Source organism: Netta rufina, assembly GCF_964035555.1.
Source record: "Netta rufina genome assembly, chromosome: 3".
Lineage (NCBI taxonomy): Eukaryota > Metazoa > Chordata > Aves > Anseriformes > Anatidae > Netta > Netta rufina.
This window is the reverse complement of record NC_140125.1, coordinates 27,316,080-27,336,846: the sequence shown is the minus strand read 5'-3', so window position 1 is coordinate 27,336,846 and position 20,767 is coordinate 27,316,080. Positions and strand designations below refer to the sequence as shown.

The 20,767-nt window shown below is 40.8% G+C and overlaps 1 protein-coding gene across 6 annotated transcripts in view; it reads right to left on the bottom strand.

The window, feature by feature from the left end:
- Nucleotides 1–7,600, bottom strand: part of MTR (5-methyltetrahydrofolate-homocysteine methyltransferase) — a 45,054-nt gene extending 37,454 nt beyond the window's left edge. For all 6 annotated transcript variants that reach the window (XR_014618341.1, XR_014618342.1, XR_014618343.1 and 3 more), the window contains exons 1-4: nucleotides 7,547–7,600; nucleotides 2,980–3,191; nucleotides 987–1,076; nucleotides 33–102 (exon numbers count right to left, since the gene is read on the bottom strand). Coding sequence is in view for 2 of the 6 variants with exons in the window: in XM_084285370.1 (XP_084141496.1) it covers nucleotides 33–102; nucleotides 987–1,076; nucleotides 2,980–3,191; nucleotides 7,547–7,583 (409 nt within the window). In the remaining 4 variants the exon portion in view is untranslated. The remainder of the gene's footprint in view (nucleotides 1–32; nucleotides 103–986; nucleotides 1,077–2,979; nucleotides 3,192–7,546) is intronic.
- Nucleotides 7,601–20,767: the final 13,167 nt, after the last annotated feature.

The following is a 20,767-nucleotide window of genomic DNA, read 5'->3' as shown; positions in this document are numbered from 1 at the left end:
CTGAACAAGAAATCAAAATAAAGACCGCTTACCTGTCTGAGCAGTTACATCATCTGCTGCTTTTCTAGCCACCTCTGCAGAGACTCTGTTTAATCGATATACCTAGAACAACACCAGAAAGTTACCAACAAACCCAGAGTTCAACACAGTGTAACACATCCTAAAAGAAACACAACACCTCCATTCCGAAGCCTGCAGTACACTCCGAAGGCTCCTAAGATGCACAAACACATTCAAGTACTATTAGAAAGCCTCAAAAAAAAAAAAAAAAACAGCTTTATACATCTCGGCAAAAGCATTACATGGCTGGCCTCATCCCACATATGCCTCAGCCTAAAGCTGCTAATCAGAACATTTAATTCTGTAAGGTACTAATTAAATCCTACTGAGTCAACAGAAGCTGGAGAACAGGACTTTGAGGATAAAATTAACCTACTTTTAAACTCACTTTTTATTCTAGTAGCATATTTCCAAGTATTTTCTTTCACATACCCCTCAAATTTTCCAAACACCACAAAGCACAGAATAGGTATGATAAATGCAAACTTGAAAGCAATTCTACATAACACCAGCACAATCCTACCCTGCTTGTGACAGACCTCCACGCCATAAAGTCAACTACACAGATAGTAATGAGGACAAAAAAAAAAAAAAAAAAGCATTTCCTTTGTGGCTCTTGGTACATTGGCAGCACTGAAGCACAACAGAACTGAGAAGTTCTGTGAGTGTTCAGACAAAATCTAGGACAGACAATTATGGCCTGTGCTTCCATCAACAAGGGGTACGGCTGTCACACATAGCAAGCATAATTGTCTTCCTTATATTGTCTGCTGCAGCAGAAATGAGCTATGACCCTATCACCTGGCTCGAGAGACAGAATGCAGTAAATAAACAGTCTCAAAAGACCCTGTGACTAAGTTAATCTTGTCTGCTAAGACGAAAATCTTTAATAACTTTTTAATGTGTAAATAGTTTAGAATTCTTACCAAATGCTCAAGGCCATAGTCAGCTTGTGCAACTCGGGTGCTGCTGAAAGTGTTCGTTTCAATGATGTCAGCACCTGACAGCAAGTATTCCTGCAAGACATAACAGAGAAAAAAAGATCTCCAAGACCTCCAGAAATGAGATTTGGAGTGAAGACAAAGGCAACCCAATTATTTTGTCTCACTCGGTTGAAGAAAATGTCACAAATCATCTCCTAATTCAAAGCACATCAGGTTCTGAAGTCCTTACTCAAAGTTTAAGGCACAGGATCAAAGCAATAGAAGCGTTCCATACAACCACCTTCTAGAGTTTTAGTGTCAGCCACACTTTCTATTAAGAGGTGACATTTATTGAGTTCCTTCTGTCACTGACTTCAGCACCTAAAGCACATCCCAGATTTTGACACAGGGACATGGTAGGGAGTTGTCCAATTGGATCAGCAAGCAAGGGCTGCTGTGGACAGACTCAGAATAAGGCAGGAGTTAAACAACAACAGAGAATTACTAAACATATATATTATAAAGGGAACTGTATGGCACAAGAGCACACTGGGACAGAATGCAAGCTTAGAAGAATTATGCTTTGCACAGATCACATTTAAAGTTTAACTACTGGCCCAGATTCACAAAATAATCAAGTGTTCATCTCCAGTTTGGCTGTCTAATTTCCCACTGAAGTAAAGTGAAATCAATGCAAACTGAAATACTTTTGCATATTCTAGTCTGCATTTTATAACCTCTCTTAAGTGACACAAATATTATCCCTCCAAACATTTCTGAAACACTCACACATTTAAGGCATTACAGAAGGTATATGAAAGTGGTTAGTGCCATTCTGTGTATTTGGCAGTCTTTATTTCAAAGCACTTAAAACTGGCCATTGTTGGACAGATGATAACAGGTTATCTCTGATTTGACTTAATGTATTCAATCTCAAGTCACATAACTATTAGTCCAATAATTCTGTAAAACTGAGCTGTTAAACCATCTTATCAGATTAATAGTTCAAGCCCAGCAGCCTACACAAATTCCAAAGTTTACAATCACTACAGCTCAGTGGACAGTCTAGGAATATTTCTTCCTAAAATGCTTATAGGTGAAAGATGCTGATTTGTTTCAACTCGTCTTTCGTAAAATCCAGTTAGTTAAAATCCATCCATTAACTGATGTTTAGAATATAAATATAAAAATTTAGAGTACATATGAAGTTTTACAAAAGTAAGCCAATTATTAGTCTAAGCAATGAAATACAAATCTTTTAAATAAATGACTGGGGAAAAAAAAAACACTTATGTAAGGCTTCAACTGAATATCAACAAGTAGCAGTCTATTCAAATGTTCCCATTATTACAGTTAAAACCTAGAAATATCTGGAACGCAATAACTAAAAGGTTTAAGTTTTGTTTTGTAAGATTTTGTTGTTTATTTTTACATCTAACTGAAGTTATGAAAACAATAAAATCTGTTTACAAACTCCTCATGATCAACCCTAAACTGTTTTATTCTCTGGGCCACACATCAATGTTCTAGGGAATAAAACACAGAAGCATATATACTCATTAGGAAACATACTCATTCCCTAAGGGAAGGCAGTCTTCAGGCTGCCACATTTAACAGCTCTTTAATACGCAATTATAGAAACACGCACCTAGAATTCAGATTTGTCCTACTTAGATGCATTGTAACTATTGGCTAAGGATGAGAAAAAAAGAATAAGGAAATAAGACAGAATCTACAATTAATAGAAATGCATTGGGACATATATCAAAAAGGAAATTAAAAGAACACTGCCTGGATGACATAAGAAACAAAGACATGAATGATGTGCTTACGGAACCAGAACAGTCAAGTCTGTTCATTCTTATTCGCATAGCTACCTAGCATTTGCTTCCCTATCCCCAAAAGACTCAGGAGAGCCAGTAGTGCATGGAATAGAAGAGGGGAGCGCAAAGACCAAATTCTCCTTCCTTTTGTCAAGAGAGGCAGAACCACCTACCTTGTGTATGTCACAGATTATATCAGGCTGAGTTATGCTGAGAAGGTCGTTATTGCCTTTCAGAGGCTTGGAATGGTCTTTAAATTCATGCCCTCGGAAATCTTCTTCTGACAGGGCATGTTGCTGGATCATGGTACCCATGCCTCCATCCAAAACCATTATCCGTTCCTGCAGAACTGATTCAATTTCATCCTCCATGCTTTTCTGGGTATCTGCCATTAGAAAATAAACCCAATATTTAAGCAGCTTTGAAATTCTCCGTCTATACACTTGAGCAAATTGAGATCTTCCTATTTAAGAAACAGAATAAAGTAACTAATCCTCTACTTAAATCAAACAGTAATTGGTTTACTTCACCTAGAGCTCCAACCACATAATGTCAGGTAACAGCTGCACCTGTCTAAATAGAACTAGACACAATTGGTCCTCTACCTAAGTAGTCACCTGCAGAAACAACAGTATCAGAAGTTCACAAGGACATACACAAAGCTCTTTATATGAACTACTTTCCAACACTAACAAGAGTGATAATTTCCACTACAATGACATGTAAACAACGATGCAGAACCGCCTCTTGGTACCAGACACTGTACTGCAAGTGGTACCCAAGTGCCAACCAGAAACTGGAGAACTCCATTTGCAAAAATCCTACTTTAATTACTTAATAAAGCAGAATCAGACTGCTTTATAAACACACTGTGCACACAGCAATGATACGTAAAGAAATAAACCGAGCAAGCAAACTCAATTCTTCAGCTGAGTCCCAAGTTCACTAAACAGCTATAGGACCTCTTCCTAGTTTTAGGATAGTAAATAATGATTTTGCACTTCTGTTAGTGACCAAATGCCAAGATACACCGCCAGGTAAGAGCCAGGCACTACTCCCTTTTGTACAAATGCAGCAAGATCTCCTGCTCTGCAGCAACGCCAGAATAAAACTTACCTGGCAAATCACATGCTGATTATAAGATAACGGACAGGACATGTCTAACAATGACTGAAGTAGAAAACAATAGAAATTCCAGAGGTATTTTTAGTAACGAAGATGCAGTATTCTAGTGCCTTAAGATCTAAATGAAAGCCCAACCCAAACAGAAAACAAAAATCCAAAACCATAATCCAAGATATTAAATGATAAAAGCCAACATATCTCCCCCTTGGAAAAGCAAGAGTACATAATCCTACTTTTCCTCTTTAGACTGCATATACAATCATCTCTGACATATTAATATGAACATAGCAAAATAATTAAGTACCTCCTCTTTTATCAAAACACCTGTCTACAAGAGTGGACCTCCAGTAATCTTTCTACAAGCATGTAGATGAGCGAGGTGGTATTCTTCATTTACCTTCAACTCAGCTAGTGCTTGCTCCCTGAGTAAATACCCATTTTGCATTTTGGTTATGCACTATTATTGTTAAAAAAAAAAAAAAGCACAAAAATGAACTTACAAATCATTACAATTTACAGACAAAAGTACTTAATTATCATTGGGAACTTCTTAACTGATTTGACTTTTTGTTTCTGCATTCTTGCCATGCCATGCAACTTGTTTTGACATCGTTATTATTAAAAAATAAAAATAAAAATAAAAATAAAAATAAAAATAATGCTGTAGAGAAGACGAGGCCTAGGGTAAGGTGGTCACGTATTACAAAGTTGCATTTATACCAACACTCTGGGAGAACAGCTCTCAATCAGATTTAGCCTTCCAAACAAAAGAAGCCAAATAAAATTTCTAAATAAATTTTGCTCCACAACAAGTATGAAGCATTTGAAGGGAGATTAAAATAAAAAGGAAGAAAGTCGCCCTCATTTCAAGTTGAGGGCTTTAGCATCAACAGGCAGGCTCAGTGGTTTCTTATACAAGAGCCTTAAACCTCCTCGTATTAAACCATCAAATTATTCACGAAAATAAAACCAATCCTTGAGCTAAAGCTTTTCAAAAGACCCAAATGCTAACCTTAAAGCATGCCTGCTCTGCAGACTGGCGTGAAGCGTAACTCACAGGCTTTGAGCACACACACAGGCGAGAGCTGGCTCTAGCTCTAACGCAGCCCCGAGGTCACCACGTGGCACGGAGATCACCACAGCCAAGCCAGCAGCATCCTCTCACTACCGCTCCTGCTTCCCTCAGGCTCGTGACCCTTCTATTTACTCACTTTTCGCCCACGCTCACATCCGCACCCAGAAGCAAACATTCACTTACAGCCATCTGCTTGGTGTTAAACTCTGCACCTTGGGCAGCCTGCCTTGCTTTCTCTCCAGCTCACCTACTGGACGGGTGTCACCTCAAGGTCCCGTCCCACCCACAGCCACACAGCAGGTTTCTGCCTAACCTCCGCTCCCGAGGCCGCGGTGAGCCGTATCCTGAAGCAGCTTTCAGAATCTGTCCTTCTTCAGCAGCAGCTTGATGAGGCTGCAGGAAATGGGGTGGGAATCATAAAGGTAGCTGCTAGTACCAGAAGCAGACTGCTTTATAAACACACTGTGCATCTCCACGTCCACCAAATTCCCTTTTCCTCATCCTTGCTAAGGGTAGCACGTGACTCTTCTTCCATGAGGAAGCCTACACCACTTTAAGATATGCCCTGCCACACTGTCAATGCTGTTTTCAAGTTGGAAATAAAGACTGTAGACAAGTCCAGAAAACTCAGAAATCGGGCAGGCTCCATTCATAAAGCCATGCTAGAAGGCAATGAACTCTGTCCCTTGGAGAAAAGCAAGGCTGGGGACTGGGAGTCTGCAGTGCCAAACCAAGTACTGCCCTTCCCAGTCCACATTCAACTCCCTTAACTTCCCTCTCCAGAAGAAGCAGGATGCAAGAGTTTGCTACATAATACATGAAAAAAAAATGTTTGAAGAAATCCCTCAGCAGAGGAAATTAGGCCAGCTTTTTTTTTTCTTCTTCTTCTGTTTACAAACTCTGTTCCTACCTCAACTTTTTATCAACAAAAGTTGATAAAAAAATTAATTCATAAAGATCTCTGGTGAAATGGAAACCTTGGGAAACCAGGTCCCTTCTCCATTCAGATGAGTCCAGGAGAAAAATCATCCCCATAGCTCTAACAGAAATAGTAGCAATGCAACAGTGGTAACAGGGCCCAGGACAAATTAATTTTACACTCTACTGAAACAAAATATAGAAGATACAGAGCTCTTGGGCTGGGACTAGCTTAGCAGATCACACCAAGACAGAACAAAAGTGAACCCTTTTTGAAAAGGAACGCAGAATTAAAAAAAAAAAAAAAAAAATCCTAATATCCTAATCCTCCTTCACTTCCCCAAAGTAAATGCTCTGGATTGAGATCATATGAGCAGGGGAATTACTAGCTGAGAAATGAGATCAGCTAAAACAAGTTCTAACATTTCTAAATGTTACAAGTAACTTGGCCCAGCACTCAAGATGCCCCTCTGGTACAGGCATCCAGCTTTACAGCCATTCAACAACCATAAACTCTACCATTTTCACTGTGGCAGCTCAACAGCTCAGAGGATGAAAACAAAAAGTATATCCATCTCCTTTTCCCAATCCAACCCATATACAACCGTTAATGCATATAACGAGGGATAAATACGTGATCTCCTTCCCATATGAAACAGGACTTCAAAGCTTGCAATTTGATTAAAAAAAAAAAAAAAAAAAAAAAAAAAAAAAAAAACGTTTCCTGATGCTTGCATGCATTCTCAAGTTTATTTATTTATTTTATTATTTTTATTTATGCGCTTCTGTTAAAAGTGTATTAGTACAAAATCATCTGGTCATACAAGGCCCTGGAAAGGAATAAAGGATTACAAACTGCTTCCAAAGCCTTTAATAAAGGATCAACCAAGCTTCAACAGTATTACACGCTGTATTTCACCACACGCTTGTGAAAGAATACAAAATGAGGGATGACAAGGAGCGACTGGCACTCAAAGCAGCCCACTTGGTAGGCTGGGCAGGCTCTGCCCCTCGCAGCACGGGGGCCACTCCTCCTTGCACAAGGCAGCCCAGCTCAGCAGCCTTGCCTCGCACCAGCTGCAGGCACAACTTCCTCCATCACTCAGAAAAAAAAAAAGAAATAGCGGGCAGTATGAAATCAAGCAGGAGTAGCAGCAGCTATAAAGGATGCTCCCGCTATCAACCTGTCAGAGACAGCTGGTGATAGCCGTGTAATTTCTTGCTGTTTAACTAAACCTCGTGCGGCTGGGTGCTGCCTGGCAGCATTAGGAGTTTCAGGAAGCGCAGCAACAGGCGGGCCCTCGGCAGCACCCCGCCACGCTGCGTTACCCTGCGGGTCCGAACAGAGCAGTACCGCACCTTAGGGACCGCGCTGCCCCCTCCCACACGTTCTGCGGTGTCGCGTCTCTTCAAGACCACTCACCCACACCTCCCGCAGCTGAACGCTTTGATAACTGATAACGTGGCCGCCGAAACGCAGCCCAGCCCCGGGAGCAGCGTGCTCGGGCTCTGCGGCATGCCCTGCTGCTGAGCGGGGCCGGGGGAGGCCCTCACCCACCCCATCCTGCCACCGCTCCCCTCCCTCCTCCTCCCTCCCCTGCCCCGCCGCTCGCTGCCGTTACCCGGCGGCTCCGCGCCCGCCTGCCTGGGAGGCGCCATCTTGCCTCGGGGGCGGCCCCTCCGCCGCCCGGCGTCACCCCCCTGCCGCGCCAGCCCCGCCCCGAGCGCCCGCGGGGAGCGCGTGGCGCCGCCGTTATGGCCGTTGTGTTCGGCAGCCGGTCCGACGCCGGCCCGTGGCGTGCGAGTCACGGTGCAAAAGAATCACAGAACCGTGAGGGGTGGGAACGACCTCCGAGAGAATCTGGTCCAACCATCGCCCTGCTGCCAATACCACCCCACTAACCATGTCCCTAAGCGCTACATCCAACTTTTCCTTGCAACACCCCCAGGGACGGTGACACCACCACCTCCCTGGGCAACCCGTCCCAGTGCCTGGCTGCTCTTTCTGAGGAGAAATGTCTCCTCATTTCCAACCCGAACCTCCCCTGGTGCGACTCGAGGCCATTCTCTCTAGTCCTATCACTGGTGAGAACAGGAAGGCCCCCGGCTCCTCACACCTTCCTTTCAGGCAGTTGCACAGAGCCATTCAGCCTCCCCTGAGCCTCCTCCAGACTAAACAACCCCAGTTCCCTCAGCCACTCCTCCCAGGACTTCAGATACTATGTGAAGATGCACAGGACACTTAATTCTGTGTTACTGGAAAGAACTGAATTTGCTTCCCTCCTTCAGGCATCTGAGCCTTAGTTACATGTAATAATTTTGAAGCCTTTTATTAGCTGAGAGTATGTTGCTACGCGTGCCATACTTACAATGGACCCTGCATTTTCACTGGAAATTTTAAGGGAACTCAAAATTAATTAAGAGCCATTACTGTAGATGAATCCTCTAGGCTAAATGTTTACTCTTGAATTTTGTTTTGAGACAGAAAAGTAGTTGGTTACAACCCCTTTGAGTCCACTGCGATCTAGAAACCTATAATCAACTCTCACTTCAGCTGATACTGATGCAAGTATATATAAAATGTATTTTATGATTAAATGATATGTCTAATTCAGCTTCAGAAGAAATACAGCCTACAAATCAACCAGAGTAATCCAACTTCTGTTGCAGAGGCCATGCTCTGGTTTTGAATGCAAGATGTCAGTGGAGACCAGAGCTGGCCTCTTGGTGCACTGTTCCAGTGGTCAGCACAAGCTCTTGCTGCAAAAATGTTTCCCAAAATTCGAGTATATGTTGTTAATGATCTGGAAACTTACACACTTTGAAAGCCTAACATGAAAGGTAGAATACACTAAACATATGCAAAAGTCATTTAGTCCTAGAGACTGGTTAATTTTATCACTTTAACACCGAATTTGCATGTATTTTAGAGATGGGCAACATTTTAAGAACCATTCGTTAAGGGATATCAGTGCTGTGCATTTCCTTTTCAACTTTCTACAACTTCCAGCCTTTTTATCGTGCCGTACAAAGCTATGAATTTTTTCTCTGGCAACAATTCAGGTTAAAAAGCTCACTGTCTCCACAGCTGCTTTGTGGCGACAGATCTTTGCACCACAGATCAGCACGTCCTTGCGTGTGCTGATGCAGTTGTTTGTGTAACTGCGCTGCAAAGTAGGTCAGTGGAAAAAAAGAAGCTGAAGGTTTGAAGGTGCTTCTGAAAAGGATCATTTCACATTATCCCGTTTACTCTGCAGATTCACAACCAGTTGGAGCCAGTTGGACAGTGCACTGCTGTGAAGAGGCGGTCCCAAATTCCACCCTGCTCCATCCTCATATTTCCATCCCTGTTCCTGTGCAGGCTCTAGCCCTCACCCAGAATTCTTCCTTAAAGGTCATTTTTCAGTGAAAACAGTTCTCTGGTCCAATTTGTCTGCAGCTGTATGGCCTCCAGAGCTGATGTAAGGTCAGTAGCAGGAAGAGAGGGCAGCAGCACCACAGCCTCAGATTGTTTTTAATTTGTTTTCGAAGCCTGAGCAACACAGACAACTGAGCGAACACAACCAAGGCAAGATATTCTCCAGAGGCTTGAGGGAAGAGCAGTGAGTGGCCAAGGGCAGTGATTACCGAGCCAGATTGCCCAACAAAGGAGCAGTAACAAGGAACTTTAGCCTTAATATGATTTGCAGCATTTGTTAGGATATTTTGTGTCCCTTTTCTCAGCTTCATTTCAATGATTACTGTACCCATCAATGTGAAGTACCTGCATGTGTCTGTATCTGCACACCTGCAGTTACAAAGATTTTTCTCAGCTATTTCTGTGAGAAGTTCTAATACGCAGTGTGTTTGCAGGAAACCTTCAAAAACTTGCAGTAAGAATGCCCTTAAGCTTGAAGAGTGCTTTTCCTTTGTCTTATGGAGTGTTCTTATTTTGTTGAATTAGGCTGTCAAAATACTGTTCCCTTTCTTACATTGAGAGTAACACCAAGAGCAATTTAGTCACTGGAATGATGGCATAAAGGAGAGGAGAACATCAAGGTGCCATCATTCCCATGTCTGAGAAACCTCGCATCCTATTCCAGTCCACTCTTTTTGGGAGCTGGCCAGGAGCTCTGTGGGTGGTCAAATGAAACCTAAATTCTGTGTCTTCTTCTGAATTTATTGAGACTTGTAGTATTTGGTGGTAACCTATACACTGGTTTAGGAAGCTGCTTGTTCACCAGATGTGATCTAAGGAGTGCAGGGGCAACCATAATCCTAGCCATTATGTATTGCGAGTGTCATTTTGCAAATTTAAGAATAGCAAAAACTAGATGTAACATTAAATGTTTGGTTTATAAAAGTGCTTACGTTCTCAAATATTTTACCTGAAGTGAGTTCTGCACCAAAGCCCTAGTTTGCCTGATTTATTGGGATGAACTTTCAGCGTATAAATACAAAATACAGTGTATGTCCTCCAAAAATAGCATGCTACCGTAAAGTAAGCAACTTCTATGGATAGTCTGTAGAATACTTTTTTTCAAATGGGGAAACATTGTCACGTGCGTAGTGGTCACATAGAAAATCCAGGTAATGAATAAGACTCAAATACATCAGCATAATACATAAAAATACATAACAGTTAGAAGAGTTTGAGAGGTTGATGTATTTTGACAATCAGTAAGATTCATAAATCATCAGAGAAAAAATTTTGAAGCCATAGGTCAGGGTCCTAGAGCAAGTAGTAATATCATATAATCACGGCCTTTGTAGTGTCTTCTGAGAGCATGCTGATACCTGAAACATCACTTTTCCAGTCTGGCAAGTACATTCAAAATCTCCATGTTACCAGTATTAAAAAGCCAAAATACTCTCCTAGCCATCCCAGCACCTATCTGCATGAAAGGAAATATTTTCAAACATATCAATGATTAACTAAATGGAAAAGACTTGAAGTTACGATTACAAAGTTGTATTGCATCATGGTTTTTCACAAAAATTGCTTCCTATGCCATCTTGACACCAACGGTAGAAAAAAGGTAACACTGTTGGGAGGTAGCACTCTTTAAGCATCTGCTTTCACACACAGTATCATACATGCAAGCATCTGTCAGTGTGCTGAGCATCCTGGTTTCTCACAGTTGTTAGAAGTAGTACTTCAATGAAGCTAACATCTTCCTGATTGCAACAGGATTGAGCTCAAAATTCAATATCCCTACCAAAATCCTTTATATTCTTATACTATTCTTATATTCTTTATTATTATTCTTATATTCTTTATATTCTTATTCTTATATTCTTATATAGATATACATGTATCCTTAGTAAAAATAAAATCTTTAAGTCAGGTCAAGTTTTGGTATTTCCAGTATACTTGAAGGTATTTTCAAATTACCATTTTCCCAACCTCATCCTGCACACAGCTAAACTCTTACCGATCTTTTAGAAACAAGCAGTGTTTGAAACAAAGCTTTTTTTTTTTTTTTTTTTTTTTTTTTCCTCCAGTGCCAAGGATCTGATTCACCAGTTTGTTATTCTACTTATGCACAGGTTTTCAAATTTTATACTTACCTTCTGTGTTGGTAAGATCAAACACTGATTCTCAGCATGCTCTTTTAGTATTTGAGCATGTATTTTAGATACCTCTACAATATTCATTAAAAAATATGCCTTTCATTCCTACATTATCTGCCTTTATTCCTATGACCTGTAGCTCCAATGAGCTATTCACATAATTAATTCTCATTTTAAAAAGTGGGATTATTTCTGTTAATAAAGAACAGTCATGCTTCACAGGATTATATCCAAGTGAAGCATTCAAACCAACATGCAGAATTCAGAAAGCAAAAACAACTTAATCTGATTTCAGAGCACAGCTCTTGGCACTCTATTCTGTAAAGTTACTTAAGACTTTTGCTATTTTGCTGCTGCTGGATTCATGCCCTATTTTGGATGACTAAGTTACACTAGAGTTGTTTTTTATTTTTGGAATCTCCTCTGTGCTCAATAATTACAATTTCAATTTAATAATTAATTTCCTAGTCCCCACAACTTAGTGACTTTAATGGCCCAAATATAAATGATTTGCTGCATTTAGGTCAAGTTCTGATGTTAACATTCCTACTGCAGGATCAAAATATTACCAGAAATGAAAAGAAAGCTGATTGTTTCAAGACCAATTCTGTGCACACTCCAAATGCCTATTAAATTTATGCAGTTTAGAGGAATATCAACACATTTGTTCTGCTTACCATAGGACAGATTTTGGACTTCACTACTTTAAGAAAAGCGCAAAGTCTCCATCACTCTGAAGAAACTAGCATTCTGAATTGAACTGAATTGAATATAATCTTTACATCTCTTTACAGAATCTGAGTTGATCAGGAAGTATATAAATGCCTAAAAGGGCTGAAATGGAGGCATGAAGAGGACTGGGAATTTAATAGGGGTGTAGCCTTACAGATTTTCCATGCTGCTGTGCAAGGCTGTGTTGACTGCTTTCAACTTGGTACAGGTTTCATATGATTATGAAATTTTGCAGCTATCTTAAAAGCTTCAGTATGCACCTTTCAGACATCCACATCAGGTCAATAGAAGAGAGAGACAAAACCACTGCAGGCTTACCAGCTGCCCCTTGCCAGCATGAAGGATGGAGGGAAAGGGCCAGCATGTACTTCGGGTCACATGCAACTAGATGCGTCACCTGCTGATCATTGAGCTCGGAGAGTTAGAAAGCATTTTGCTGTGGATGAGTGTGAGATTCTCAGCTTCTTTTTCCCTATTAGCATGGCCTGGCGAAGTCAGAACTGCACTGGCCCTGCCCAGTGCAGGATGAGACCTGCCCTGGATCGTTCTGGGCTGCTCATGGAAATGGGTTTCTGAAGGTAACTGCTGTTCCCTTACTTCCTAACAGAGCTTCCTCCCATCATTGCCAGACACCCTCAAGCTACATGGCTAGCACAAGCAATTTATGAAGCCTTCCACTGAACAGACAGAGAATATCTCAGGAGCCAGTCTGGGCTGCAGGACTCACCCTGTGAAGGGGGACTTCAAGGACTTGGCGCCAGGGTAGGTTCAGCTGTAGACAGAAGCTGCAGTCACAGTTGCAGGTGGCAGCCAGCAGAGGTTAACTAAAGCCCTGTGTACTCCAGTGTCCAGTTCGCATCACGTCCGAGGGAGCAGGCACTCGCTGTGCTGCTTCCCTGTGCTGCACTGAAGTGGTCACAGAAAATGGAGCAGGTTACAAGGGTTAATTGCTGAGCAGATGCAGGCTGTCAGGTAGCTCTGTGACAAGGTGCATGAGTAGAAAGCAAGTGAGTGTCAGGGAACAGGCAAGCAGGCTGCTCTGTCAGGGGAGGCAAGCCAGGAGCCAAGGGTGAGGGCAAGGCAAGCAGGAGCTGTAACCTCACAGGCAAGGACAAGGTCCTGCAGTACCCAAACAAAAAAGAAGCAGGTCCAGTGACCCTAGCAGGTTCAGCCAACAATCCAGTGAGCACGAGAGTGCCAGTCTGTAGTCATGAGACAGGGCCGAGGTCAAGCCAGGAAGTCTCAAAGACAAACAAGACATGGCATACACACAACATGGATTAAGCAAGGAGCAAGGATGAGGACCTGAGCTTAAATACATGCTCAGAGCATGTATTTACCTCCAGCGGGCAGGAGGTAGAAGCCTGAGGTGTGGCTGTTCAGGGCAGCTAGAGCCTGCTAATGTATTTAGGGTCAAACAGACTAGCATGGACATAGAGGCCCAAGCACTGGAGGGAGGCTAAGCACAAGCCCTAGGTATACTCTGCTGCCTGTGCACCATAGATGGGATCACACTCAACCTGACAAGTGCGGTAGTTTGTGTTCAACAGCTTGAGATCATTGAAAATGCTTCTAATAAGGGGGACTGTGGGAAAGTTTGGCCATGTAGGAAAGACAACATGGGAAAGTTTGGCCGATAGGAATGACAATGGAACAATAACAGCCAAGTAACGCGGCCACGTGCATCCTGCACTGGTAGAGCAGACAAAGCATGGTGGGACAGAAAGAAGGGACATCTGCATGCCATGAAAGATATGAGTGGCATTACAGAGCATTAGGAAGTGCTCCCAGCTCTCAGTCATGACTCCATTTGAGTGAGAGCACAACCTCTATTAATGTAGTTTTATTTCATTGAACATCAAGCTTTTAAATATTTTCTGCAAGGGAATCCTGTGTAAAATACTTTGAAAGACCAGTGCCCTACTTGGCTTCCTCTGACTTAAGCAGACAAACAATCCTGCATGTTATCAACTGTTAAAAAAGCACGTTTGTAGTCAATTCTCTTTAAAGGACTTTGAAACTGCACAGTTTATTCAATTGTTTTGAAGTCTAATTTGTTAGGTTTCAACATTTTATCCCTTTGTGAAAACTGCTTATGATCACAGACATAACAGTGACATTTGCTTTACCCTTTCTACAGGGGATCAGGATATCCTCTTACATCAAAGTGGTTTGAGGCAATGCTATCCCTGCTCATCCCATGTGTTCAATTAACTCTAGGTAGGAGGGCAGAAATAGAGAGGAGAGCAGGATGCTCATGAAGTCAGGATCAGGAAGATGAGTGACAAGGATTTGAGTCCCAGACATGAGCTAGAAAACAAGTTTAAGAAACCAGTTCTAGAAATATGAACCATTCTAAAGAACTGCTTTTGCTGGAAATACCAACAATGAATAAATATATATTTTAAAAATCAAAATCATAAATGAAAGAAATGAAGGAATACTCACTGGTAACATTTGTTCTAAATTGAATCCAAGCTTCAAAAATTAAATTGTGAGAAACAAGAAGCCTCTTGCATCTGCAAGCAGTAACCACAGCATGAACAAGAGACACTGATAGGGAACACTGCTCTAGGGCAAGACCTTCCTTTGTTATTTGATTGGTGATATGAATTTACATTAAAACAGGTGTGAGGGAGCAGCCAAGCACATACACTTGTCACCCTAAAGGCCTAATATTTACACCTGGTGGTTATGTACATCAGTCAGGTCTTGTTCTCTGGCTAGTTTTCCATGTGGCTGTAAAAGTTTTTTTTCTGTGGCCTGTGGTCTACAATAATTGCCTTTGATTTTTTTTTTTCTTGACATTTCTTTTTGTCTGGTAAAACTAGAAGATTTACTTATGCTTTTTTACACTTGAAAAGACTTCAATGTATTAAGCAGCCTAAGATCCCCTGACAACTCCTCATAAGTCTCTGTTAGCACTGTGACATCCCATCTAGCATTTCCTTTGTACATTTCCCGACTGGTCTTTAGATTTGGAGCAGTCTTTATACACTGTACAGCACCCCGTGTAATAGAGTTGCTGTTGATGACTTGAGCTCGTAAGTACCATCAGAGGACTACAAGAGAAAGTAGATCTGAGACTGCCCACAGTCTCACTGGGTTTTCTAGCATGTGAAAATATTTTGTATTTCCCTCCCCTTCTCCCTTCTGTATGCACTTCTACTTGTATGCAGGCAAGTATATTGGGAGCATGTAGAGCCATCAGCAAGGTATAAGGAGGGTACAAACTGGCAGGTAGCATGAATCAGGCTCAATTCTCCTCTCCCCTCTTTGCTGTGGAGGGCTAAACTACCTGCAAGCACCTGGATTTTGGTGTCAGAAAGTGCTGGTGGAATAGTTTCTGGCTCATGCCTTCATTTTCCACACAGTGCACTAATGTCTTTCCATCTATAGCTGGTGGCTGGCAAGGCATACTGACATTCCTGGCCATTGAAGGGTGTAATTTAGAGTGTACAGCAGTAGCAGATAAACCTAAAGATACTTTATAAAACCAAAGGGAATATTACCTCATTTATTGCCTTGGAACAAAACAAGAATGGCTGTGTTCTGATCAAGTAGAAATAAAGTGCCTCCCTTCAAAATCAGATTCAAGGAAACCTTGAGATCATTAAACTAGATTTAAGTTAATGTCTCCAGTCAGGAACATTTAAGCTCTAAAGGACAGCTGTTGGAAGCGGGGAAAGGGTGTTCAGAAAAAGTCTGGTGGCTGGGTTAGAAAGGAAAGCTCTCTGCAAATAGACAGTAAAAGCTTGCAGGAAGAATGATGCCTTTTCAGAAAAGGCAAACAACTGGCCTCTGATAAGGACAATCCTGTCTGTAGAGTAACACAGCAGTTAAATGCCACCATATAGAAAGTGGAAATTACTCTGAGTTAGGTGTTGACATGAGGAGCTATTCAAAAGGATGCTGGCAGAATATCTATTCCTCTATAGCTATCCCAGTCAATTGTCCTCTGCAAATAGACACCGGGCCATCCATGTTCTTGGTCTGGCTTGGAGAAGCAATGTTTCTTATGAAAAGCCCAAGCTCCCAAATAAGAAGAGCCAAAGGGCAGTCAGCTGGGATCAGTCATAAAGGAATGTTTTTAATTGCTCTTTCTGAAATAAAATGAAAAAGCAAGTTTCTTATTATTGATGGAAGAAAATGTCTGACATAAGCATAACCAATATATTTAATTTGGAGTGTTCACAAGGCCAGTGGGGGTGGATGACAGAAATGTAGATCATTATGGGGAAGAATGAAAACTATAAAAAATGTTTTTTCATTAATTTCTGTTTACATTTGTGTTTTCCACAAGTACAAGTTTAACTTCTTACAAATGCATGTGCAACTATATTCAAATGAAAAATGGGAAGAAAAAAAAAAGAAATATAATACATGCTAAATAACATAACAATACCTGTATATTTATATATACATACATATATATATATAACTATTAATGTTTCAGCCACTTCCTCCACAAGTCACTTCAGATAATTACACGGATTTCGTTTCCAAGCGGCTGGACTGTTTTCTGGCCTTTACAGGTGCTCTCCAGCTTGCTGTGGAAATTAGGTTTTGTCACCTTCAGTTAGCAAACAACAAAGCTAAAAGTTATAACTGCCACAGACTGTTGTCTCTAGAAGATGAACAACCAACAGCAAGACTGTTATGCAACATGCTGCATGATATTAAATTCTGTATCTTTGGTTTAATCACAGTGTCAGTAGATAGGACCTCAGGCATTTCATGTCTGACAGCACTGTGTCTGTCACACCTATTCTGGATGGTCACGCAGGCATACACCAGTCACCATGGGGTGTCTGGTTTTCAGTTAAATAATCAGGCTTGACTGGGCTAGGTTTCTGTGTTTTTTGATGGTGATGGTGGTGGGTTTTATCTTACAGGAGATAGGATTTCCTCTCTCTTGGATTACGTGAAGAAAACAGGATTATAAATTCTGACAGGGTAAACATAATGAGATAAGTGAAAGCAAAGACTTTGAGAAAGAGTTTGTAAAAAGATAAAAGCACAAACAGTAAACCTTTACTCCTTTTTTTTTTTTTTTTTTCCTAAAGAAACATATCCAATAGCCTGCTGAGAATTTATAGGAATAGCAGGTCCTCCTGAGTGAAAGTATAGAAGAGTTCTCAGAGAAGATACTACTATAGCAGAAAACCAGAATAAATCTTTGCCATCAGTGTGCACTGTTCCACAAGTTCCTGACCCACAAATTACTGGCAGCTGGGAGAGTGCTCTGGGCACACATGGCACTGGGCTGCCTTGCTTCTACACACTTCCATTGTGCCTGCTACCGGTAACTGATGGAGCCAGGATAATAGTCTGAACAAGATGTTTGATACAGTCATGCTATGTTTGATTGGTTTGGGTTTGGTTGGTTGTTTTTTAATGGTATTAATTTGATCTGGCTATATTAATGGCTAAGTTCCAGCCAAGGCAAGACTTGCTGGCAATTTATGCAAACATTTTTTTCCTGTGTTCTTGCCAGCAGACTAGCAAAAACCTGAGAGAGGACACCCTGACTGTGGTGCCACTAGAGTTCTTCTATACCTGAGCTCCTTACACAAGGAGCATTTACTCAGTTTGAAGGCTGAAGCTCAGGAAAGCACATTTGAGAACCACTCCTTCTGAGGAAAGCACTTGAGAGCATCTTTCAATTTAAGCATTAAAAGATATCTTGTAGGGAAGAAAGTTTCCATGAATTGGGGCCAGATAGAACAGCCAGGTTTTTAAAACAAAACAGAGAAGAGTAAGCAGATGAGGGATGGAGGGGTGTTAAAATAGCCTCAGGACAGTCATCTAATATATTTCATTTCCAAGTAATTGAAGTAATACACCAATAATCAAGTTTGTGCAACACACTATTACAGATGCTAATGAAATTTCCAAAAGCCTAGCAAATTGGCAATTTATTTTGAAGATTGGAATATGAAATCCTAGTCAAGCTCACATGTGGAAATGACTGGACTTGTCTGTTAATGTAGTTATCCTACTTTATGAGGGAAATGAGTGGTATTCCTAGTACTGTATCAATATTTGCTGTGTGCACATAAACATTCATTTGTTGGAATAATAAAGAACTTCTAGTGAAAGCATGTGGTTGGGTCCCTAATTCCACAGGACTACAATCACTTCAAGATAATGTAAATACAGACTGCTGTTGTAAGGGATAATCTCTCCTTCTTAGTACACTGAATATATTCCCAGCCAGCACAGTAACCAGAACAGGGAACTGTTCTATTTATAAATAAATGGGATCATGGAAAAAGTGGAGATTGACTTGTCCTTTGTGGTGGCAGCCCACACCTTGGCTTAAAATTAGAAAGGAATCCCATGTTTTAAAAAGAGAGAGCAAAATAAAATGAAATCCAGTTTAGGACGATCAGCTTTTCTATATTAAAATATTTGGTCTGAAACAAGTCGATTCCTATCAGAATATGCCAACAGCTGTCTGTGGCACAGACTACCCCGATGTAGCAGCTCCACAGATAAATTCCTTCATGAAGCAGAAAGTAGACTGACACACAAGCAAGCAAGCGCACAGGTTGTTAAACATAAAACCTGAGGAAGAGGGCACGGGGAAGAAACAGATATTTCAGTTATTCTGAAACCTAGTGAATGTTTACAAAGAGAGAAACAGCTTAGAGACTAGAGACCAGTAAGGTTAAAGCAACACTAGCAATGGTCATACTGTAAAATTATAGTAGGTTTTGCATATTTGAGTATTTTTGGCATCTCAGGGGATATTTTTCTGTTTCTGAGTTTTTGGGGTGCTTTTTGTGCAATGTCCTGGCATGTTCATACCACAACAGCACTACCTCCTCTGGCACTCTCTCCAGAAGTAGCCAATGGGAAGATTTTTCATATATAAAATCTGACAAAATACAATTGTCCAGACTGCTGATTAGTTTTCCCTGGTTAGAAATATGTTAATCAGGAATTCAAAGCCAAGGCATATTGTACTGAACTTTAACTGTGGCAAACTTACAGCTGCTTCAGTCATTTTCTATTAGAACACAACCTGAGAGCCAGATCTTTTATTTAATCATTCTTACTATGTGCTTAAGATGTGGAAATGATACACATGCCTTCTTGTCTGACTGAGCTCATCCTTATTTCTAAGTATTTGTCATACAGATGATTCCCAGCATTCAGTGTCTATATCGAACCTTCATTGACTTTGTTCCTTACTTCTTTTGAAGAATGACCTCAGGTGTGTTCCTGTCTTCAAAGTCTAGAACTCCATCCTGCACCAAGATGTACAGTCCCACTGAAGAAGATGAGGATTTGGATTTGGCAAAGTTAAGCCATGAATGTCCTTCAAAGCAGTGTCACCTGATAGCTAAGTAATTAATTAGTAATTAACTCTCATCTAAGTATTACTAGAGATGTTTGTAAAAGCACAGCAAAAAATACTGACACTACTAACAATGTTGGAGGTGTGCTTGTAAGGCACTGTTCATGTACTAGCAACTATCAAGCAACTACTGCCTTACAGAATTACTCCAAACTACAAGTCATTTAAGCTGAACAAACAAGCGACAACAACAAAAAAAAACACCCGTGCTTACCATCCAAATCCAACTGCTAATATAAAGCATTTTCCTCCTTTGTCAAGAATGCTACTGTTTCGGATAACTTCTACAGACACCAGGAACAACCTGAATGAAAGAGTATGGCCTTCTCCAAGAATGGAGTATGTTCTGATGGAAATACAAGCCACTAGCTGCTGCTCTCATTTAAGCCTTTTGTGGCCAGTAGGTAAGAAATAAACTTCTAGAAACTCTATTTTTGAAGAAAGGAGGTATGAAGATAGCACAGAGCTGACAACACTGTTCTCAACCTGCATCAGCACCTTTGTGAAGAACAGAAAAACTGACTGAAGATGATCACTGGAAAATCAAGATAATTCTGGCAGGAAGATTTTCAAAAATCTGTTGTATCTATCTGAAGTCACACAAGACTTCAGTTTTACAGTCATTAAAGCAACTTAAAACCTTATTTTCTTTCTGAATTTTACCTTATCCTATAACCTTCATTCACATGATTGTCAAAATAATGCTGTACCTTCTCCTATTGAACCTTGATCTGACACCCATGACTGGTGTATTCATTACCTTGGGCCCAATTACTACTACATGTTGTCATAAAAAAACTAGTTCGCTGCCAGAATGGTGTAGACAGAAAACATAATTGAAACCACTGATTTCCAATGTGAACAGACTGATTATACAGAAAAAATGCAAGTGCCAGTTACTAAAAATTGAGCTTTAGAGGAAAAGGAAATGTCTCTAGCATGCCCAGTGCCCTACAATTTGATCACAGAATATTTTAAAGACCTTTAAAGACTGCTTCAGGATAAAATAACGCAGTTTATTTATTTACCTAGTTACCCTAGAAATAGGTGATGCTGGCAGAAAGAACTTGATGATTGTTTTTTGTTTTTATTTTTACATGAAATAAATTAATAAATATGAAATAACATTTTAGGCAAGTACGGATGGGTAATTAATCCTTTCAGATGTCTGCCACTGGTTTTGTTTGCTCTA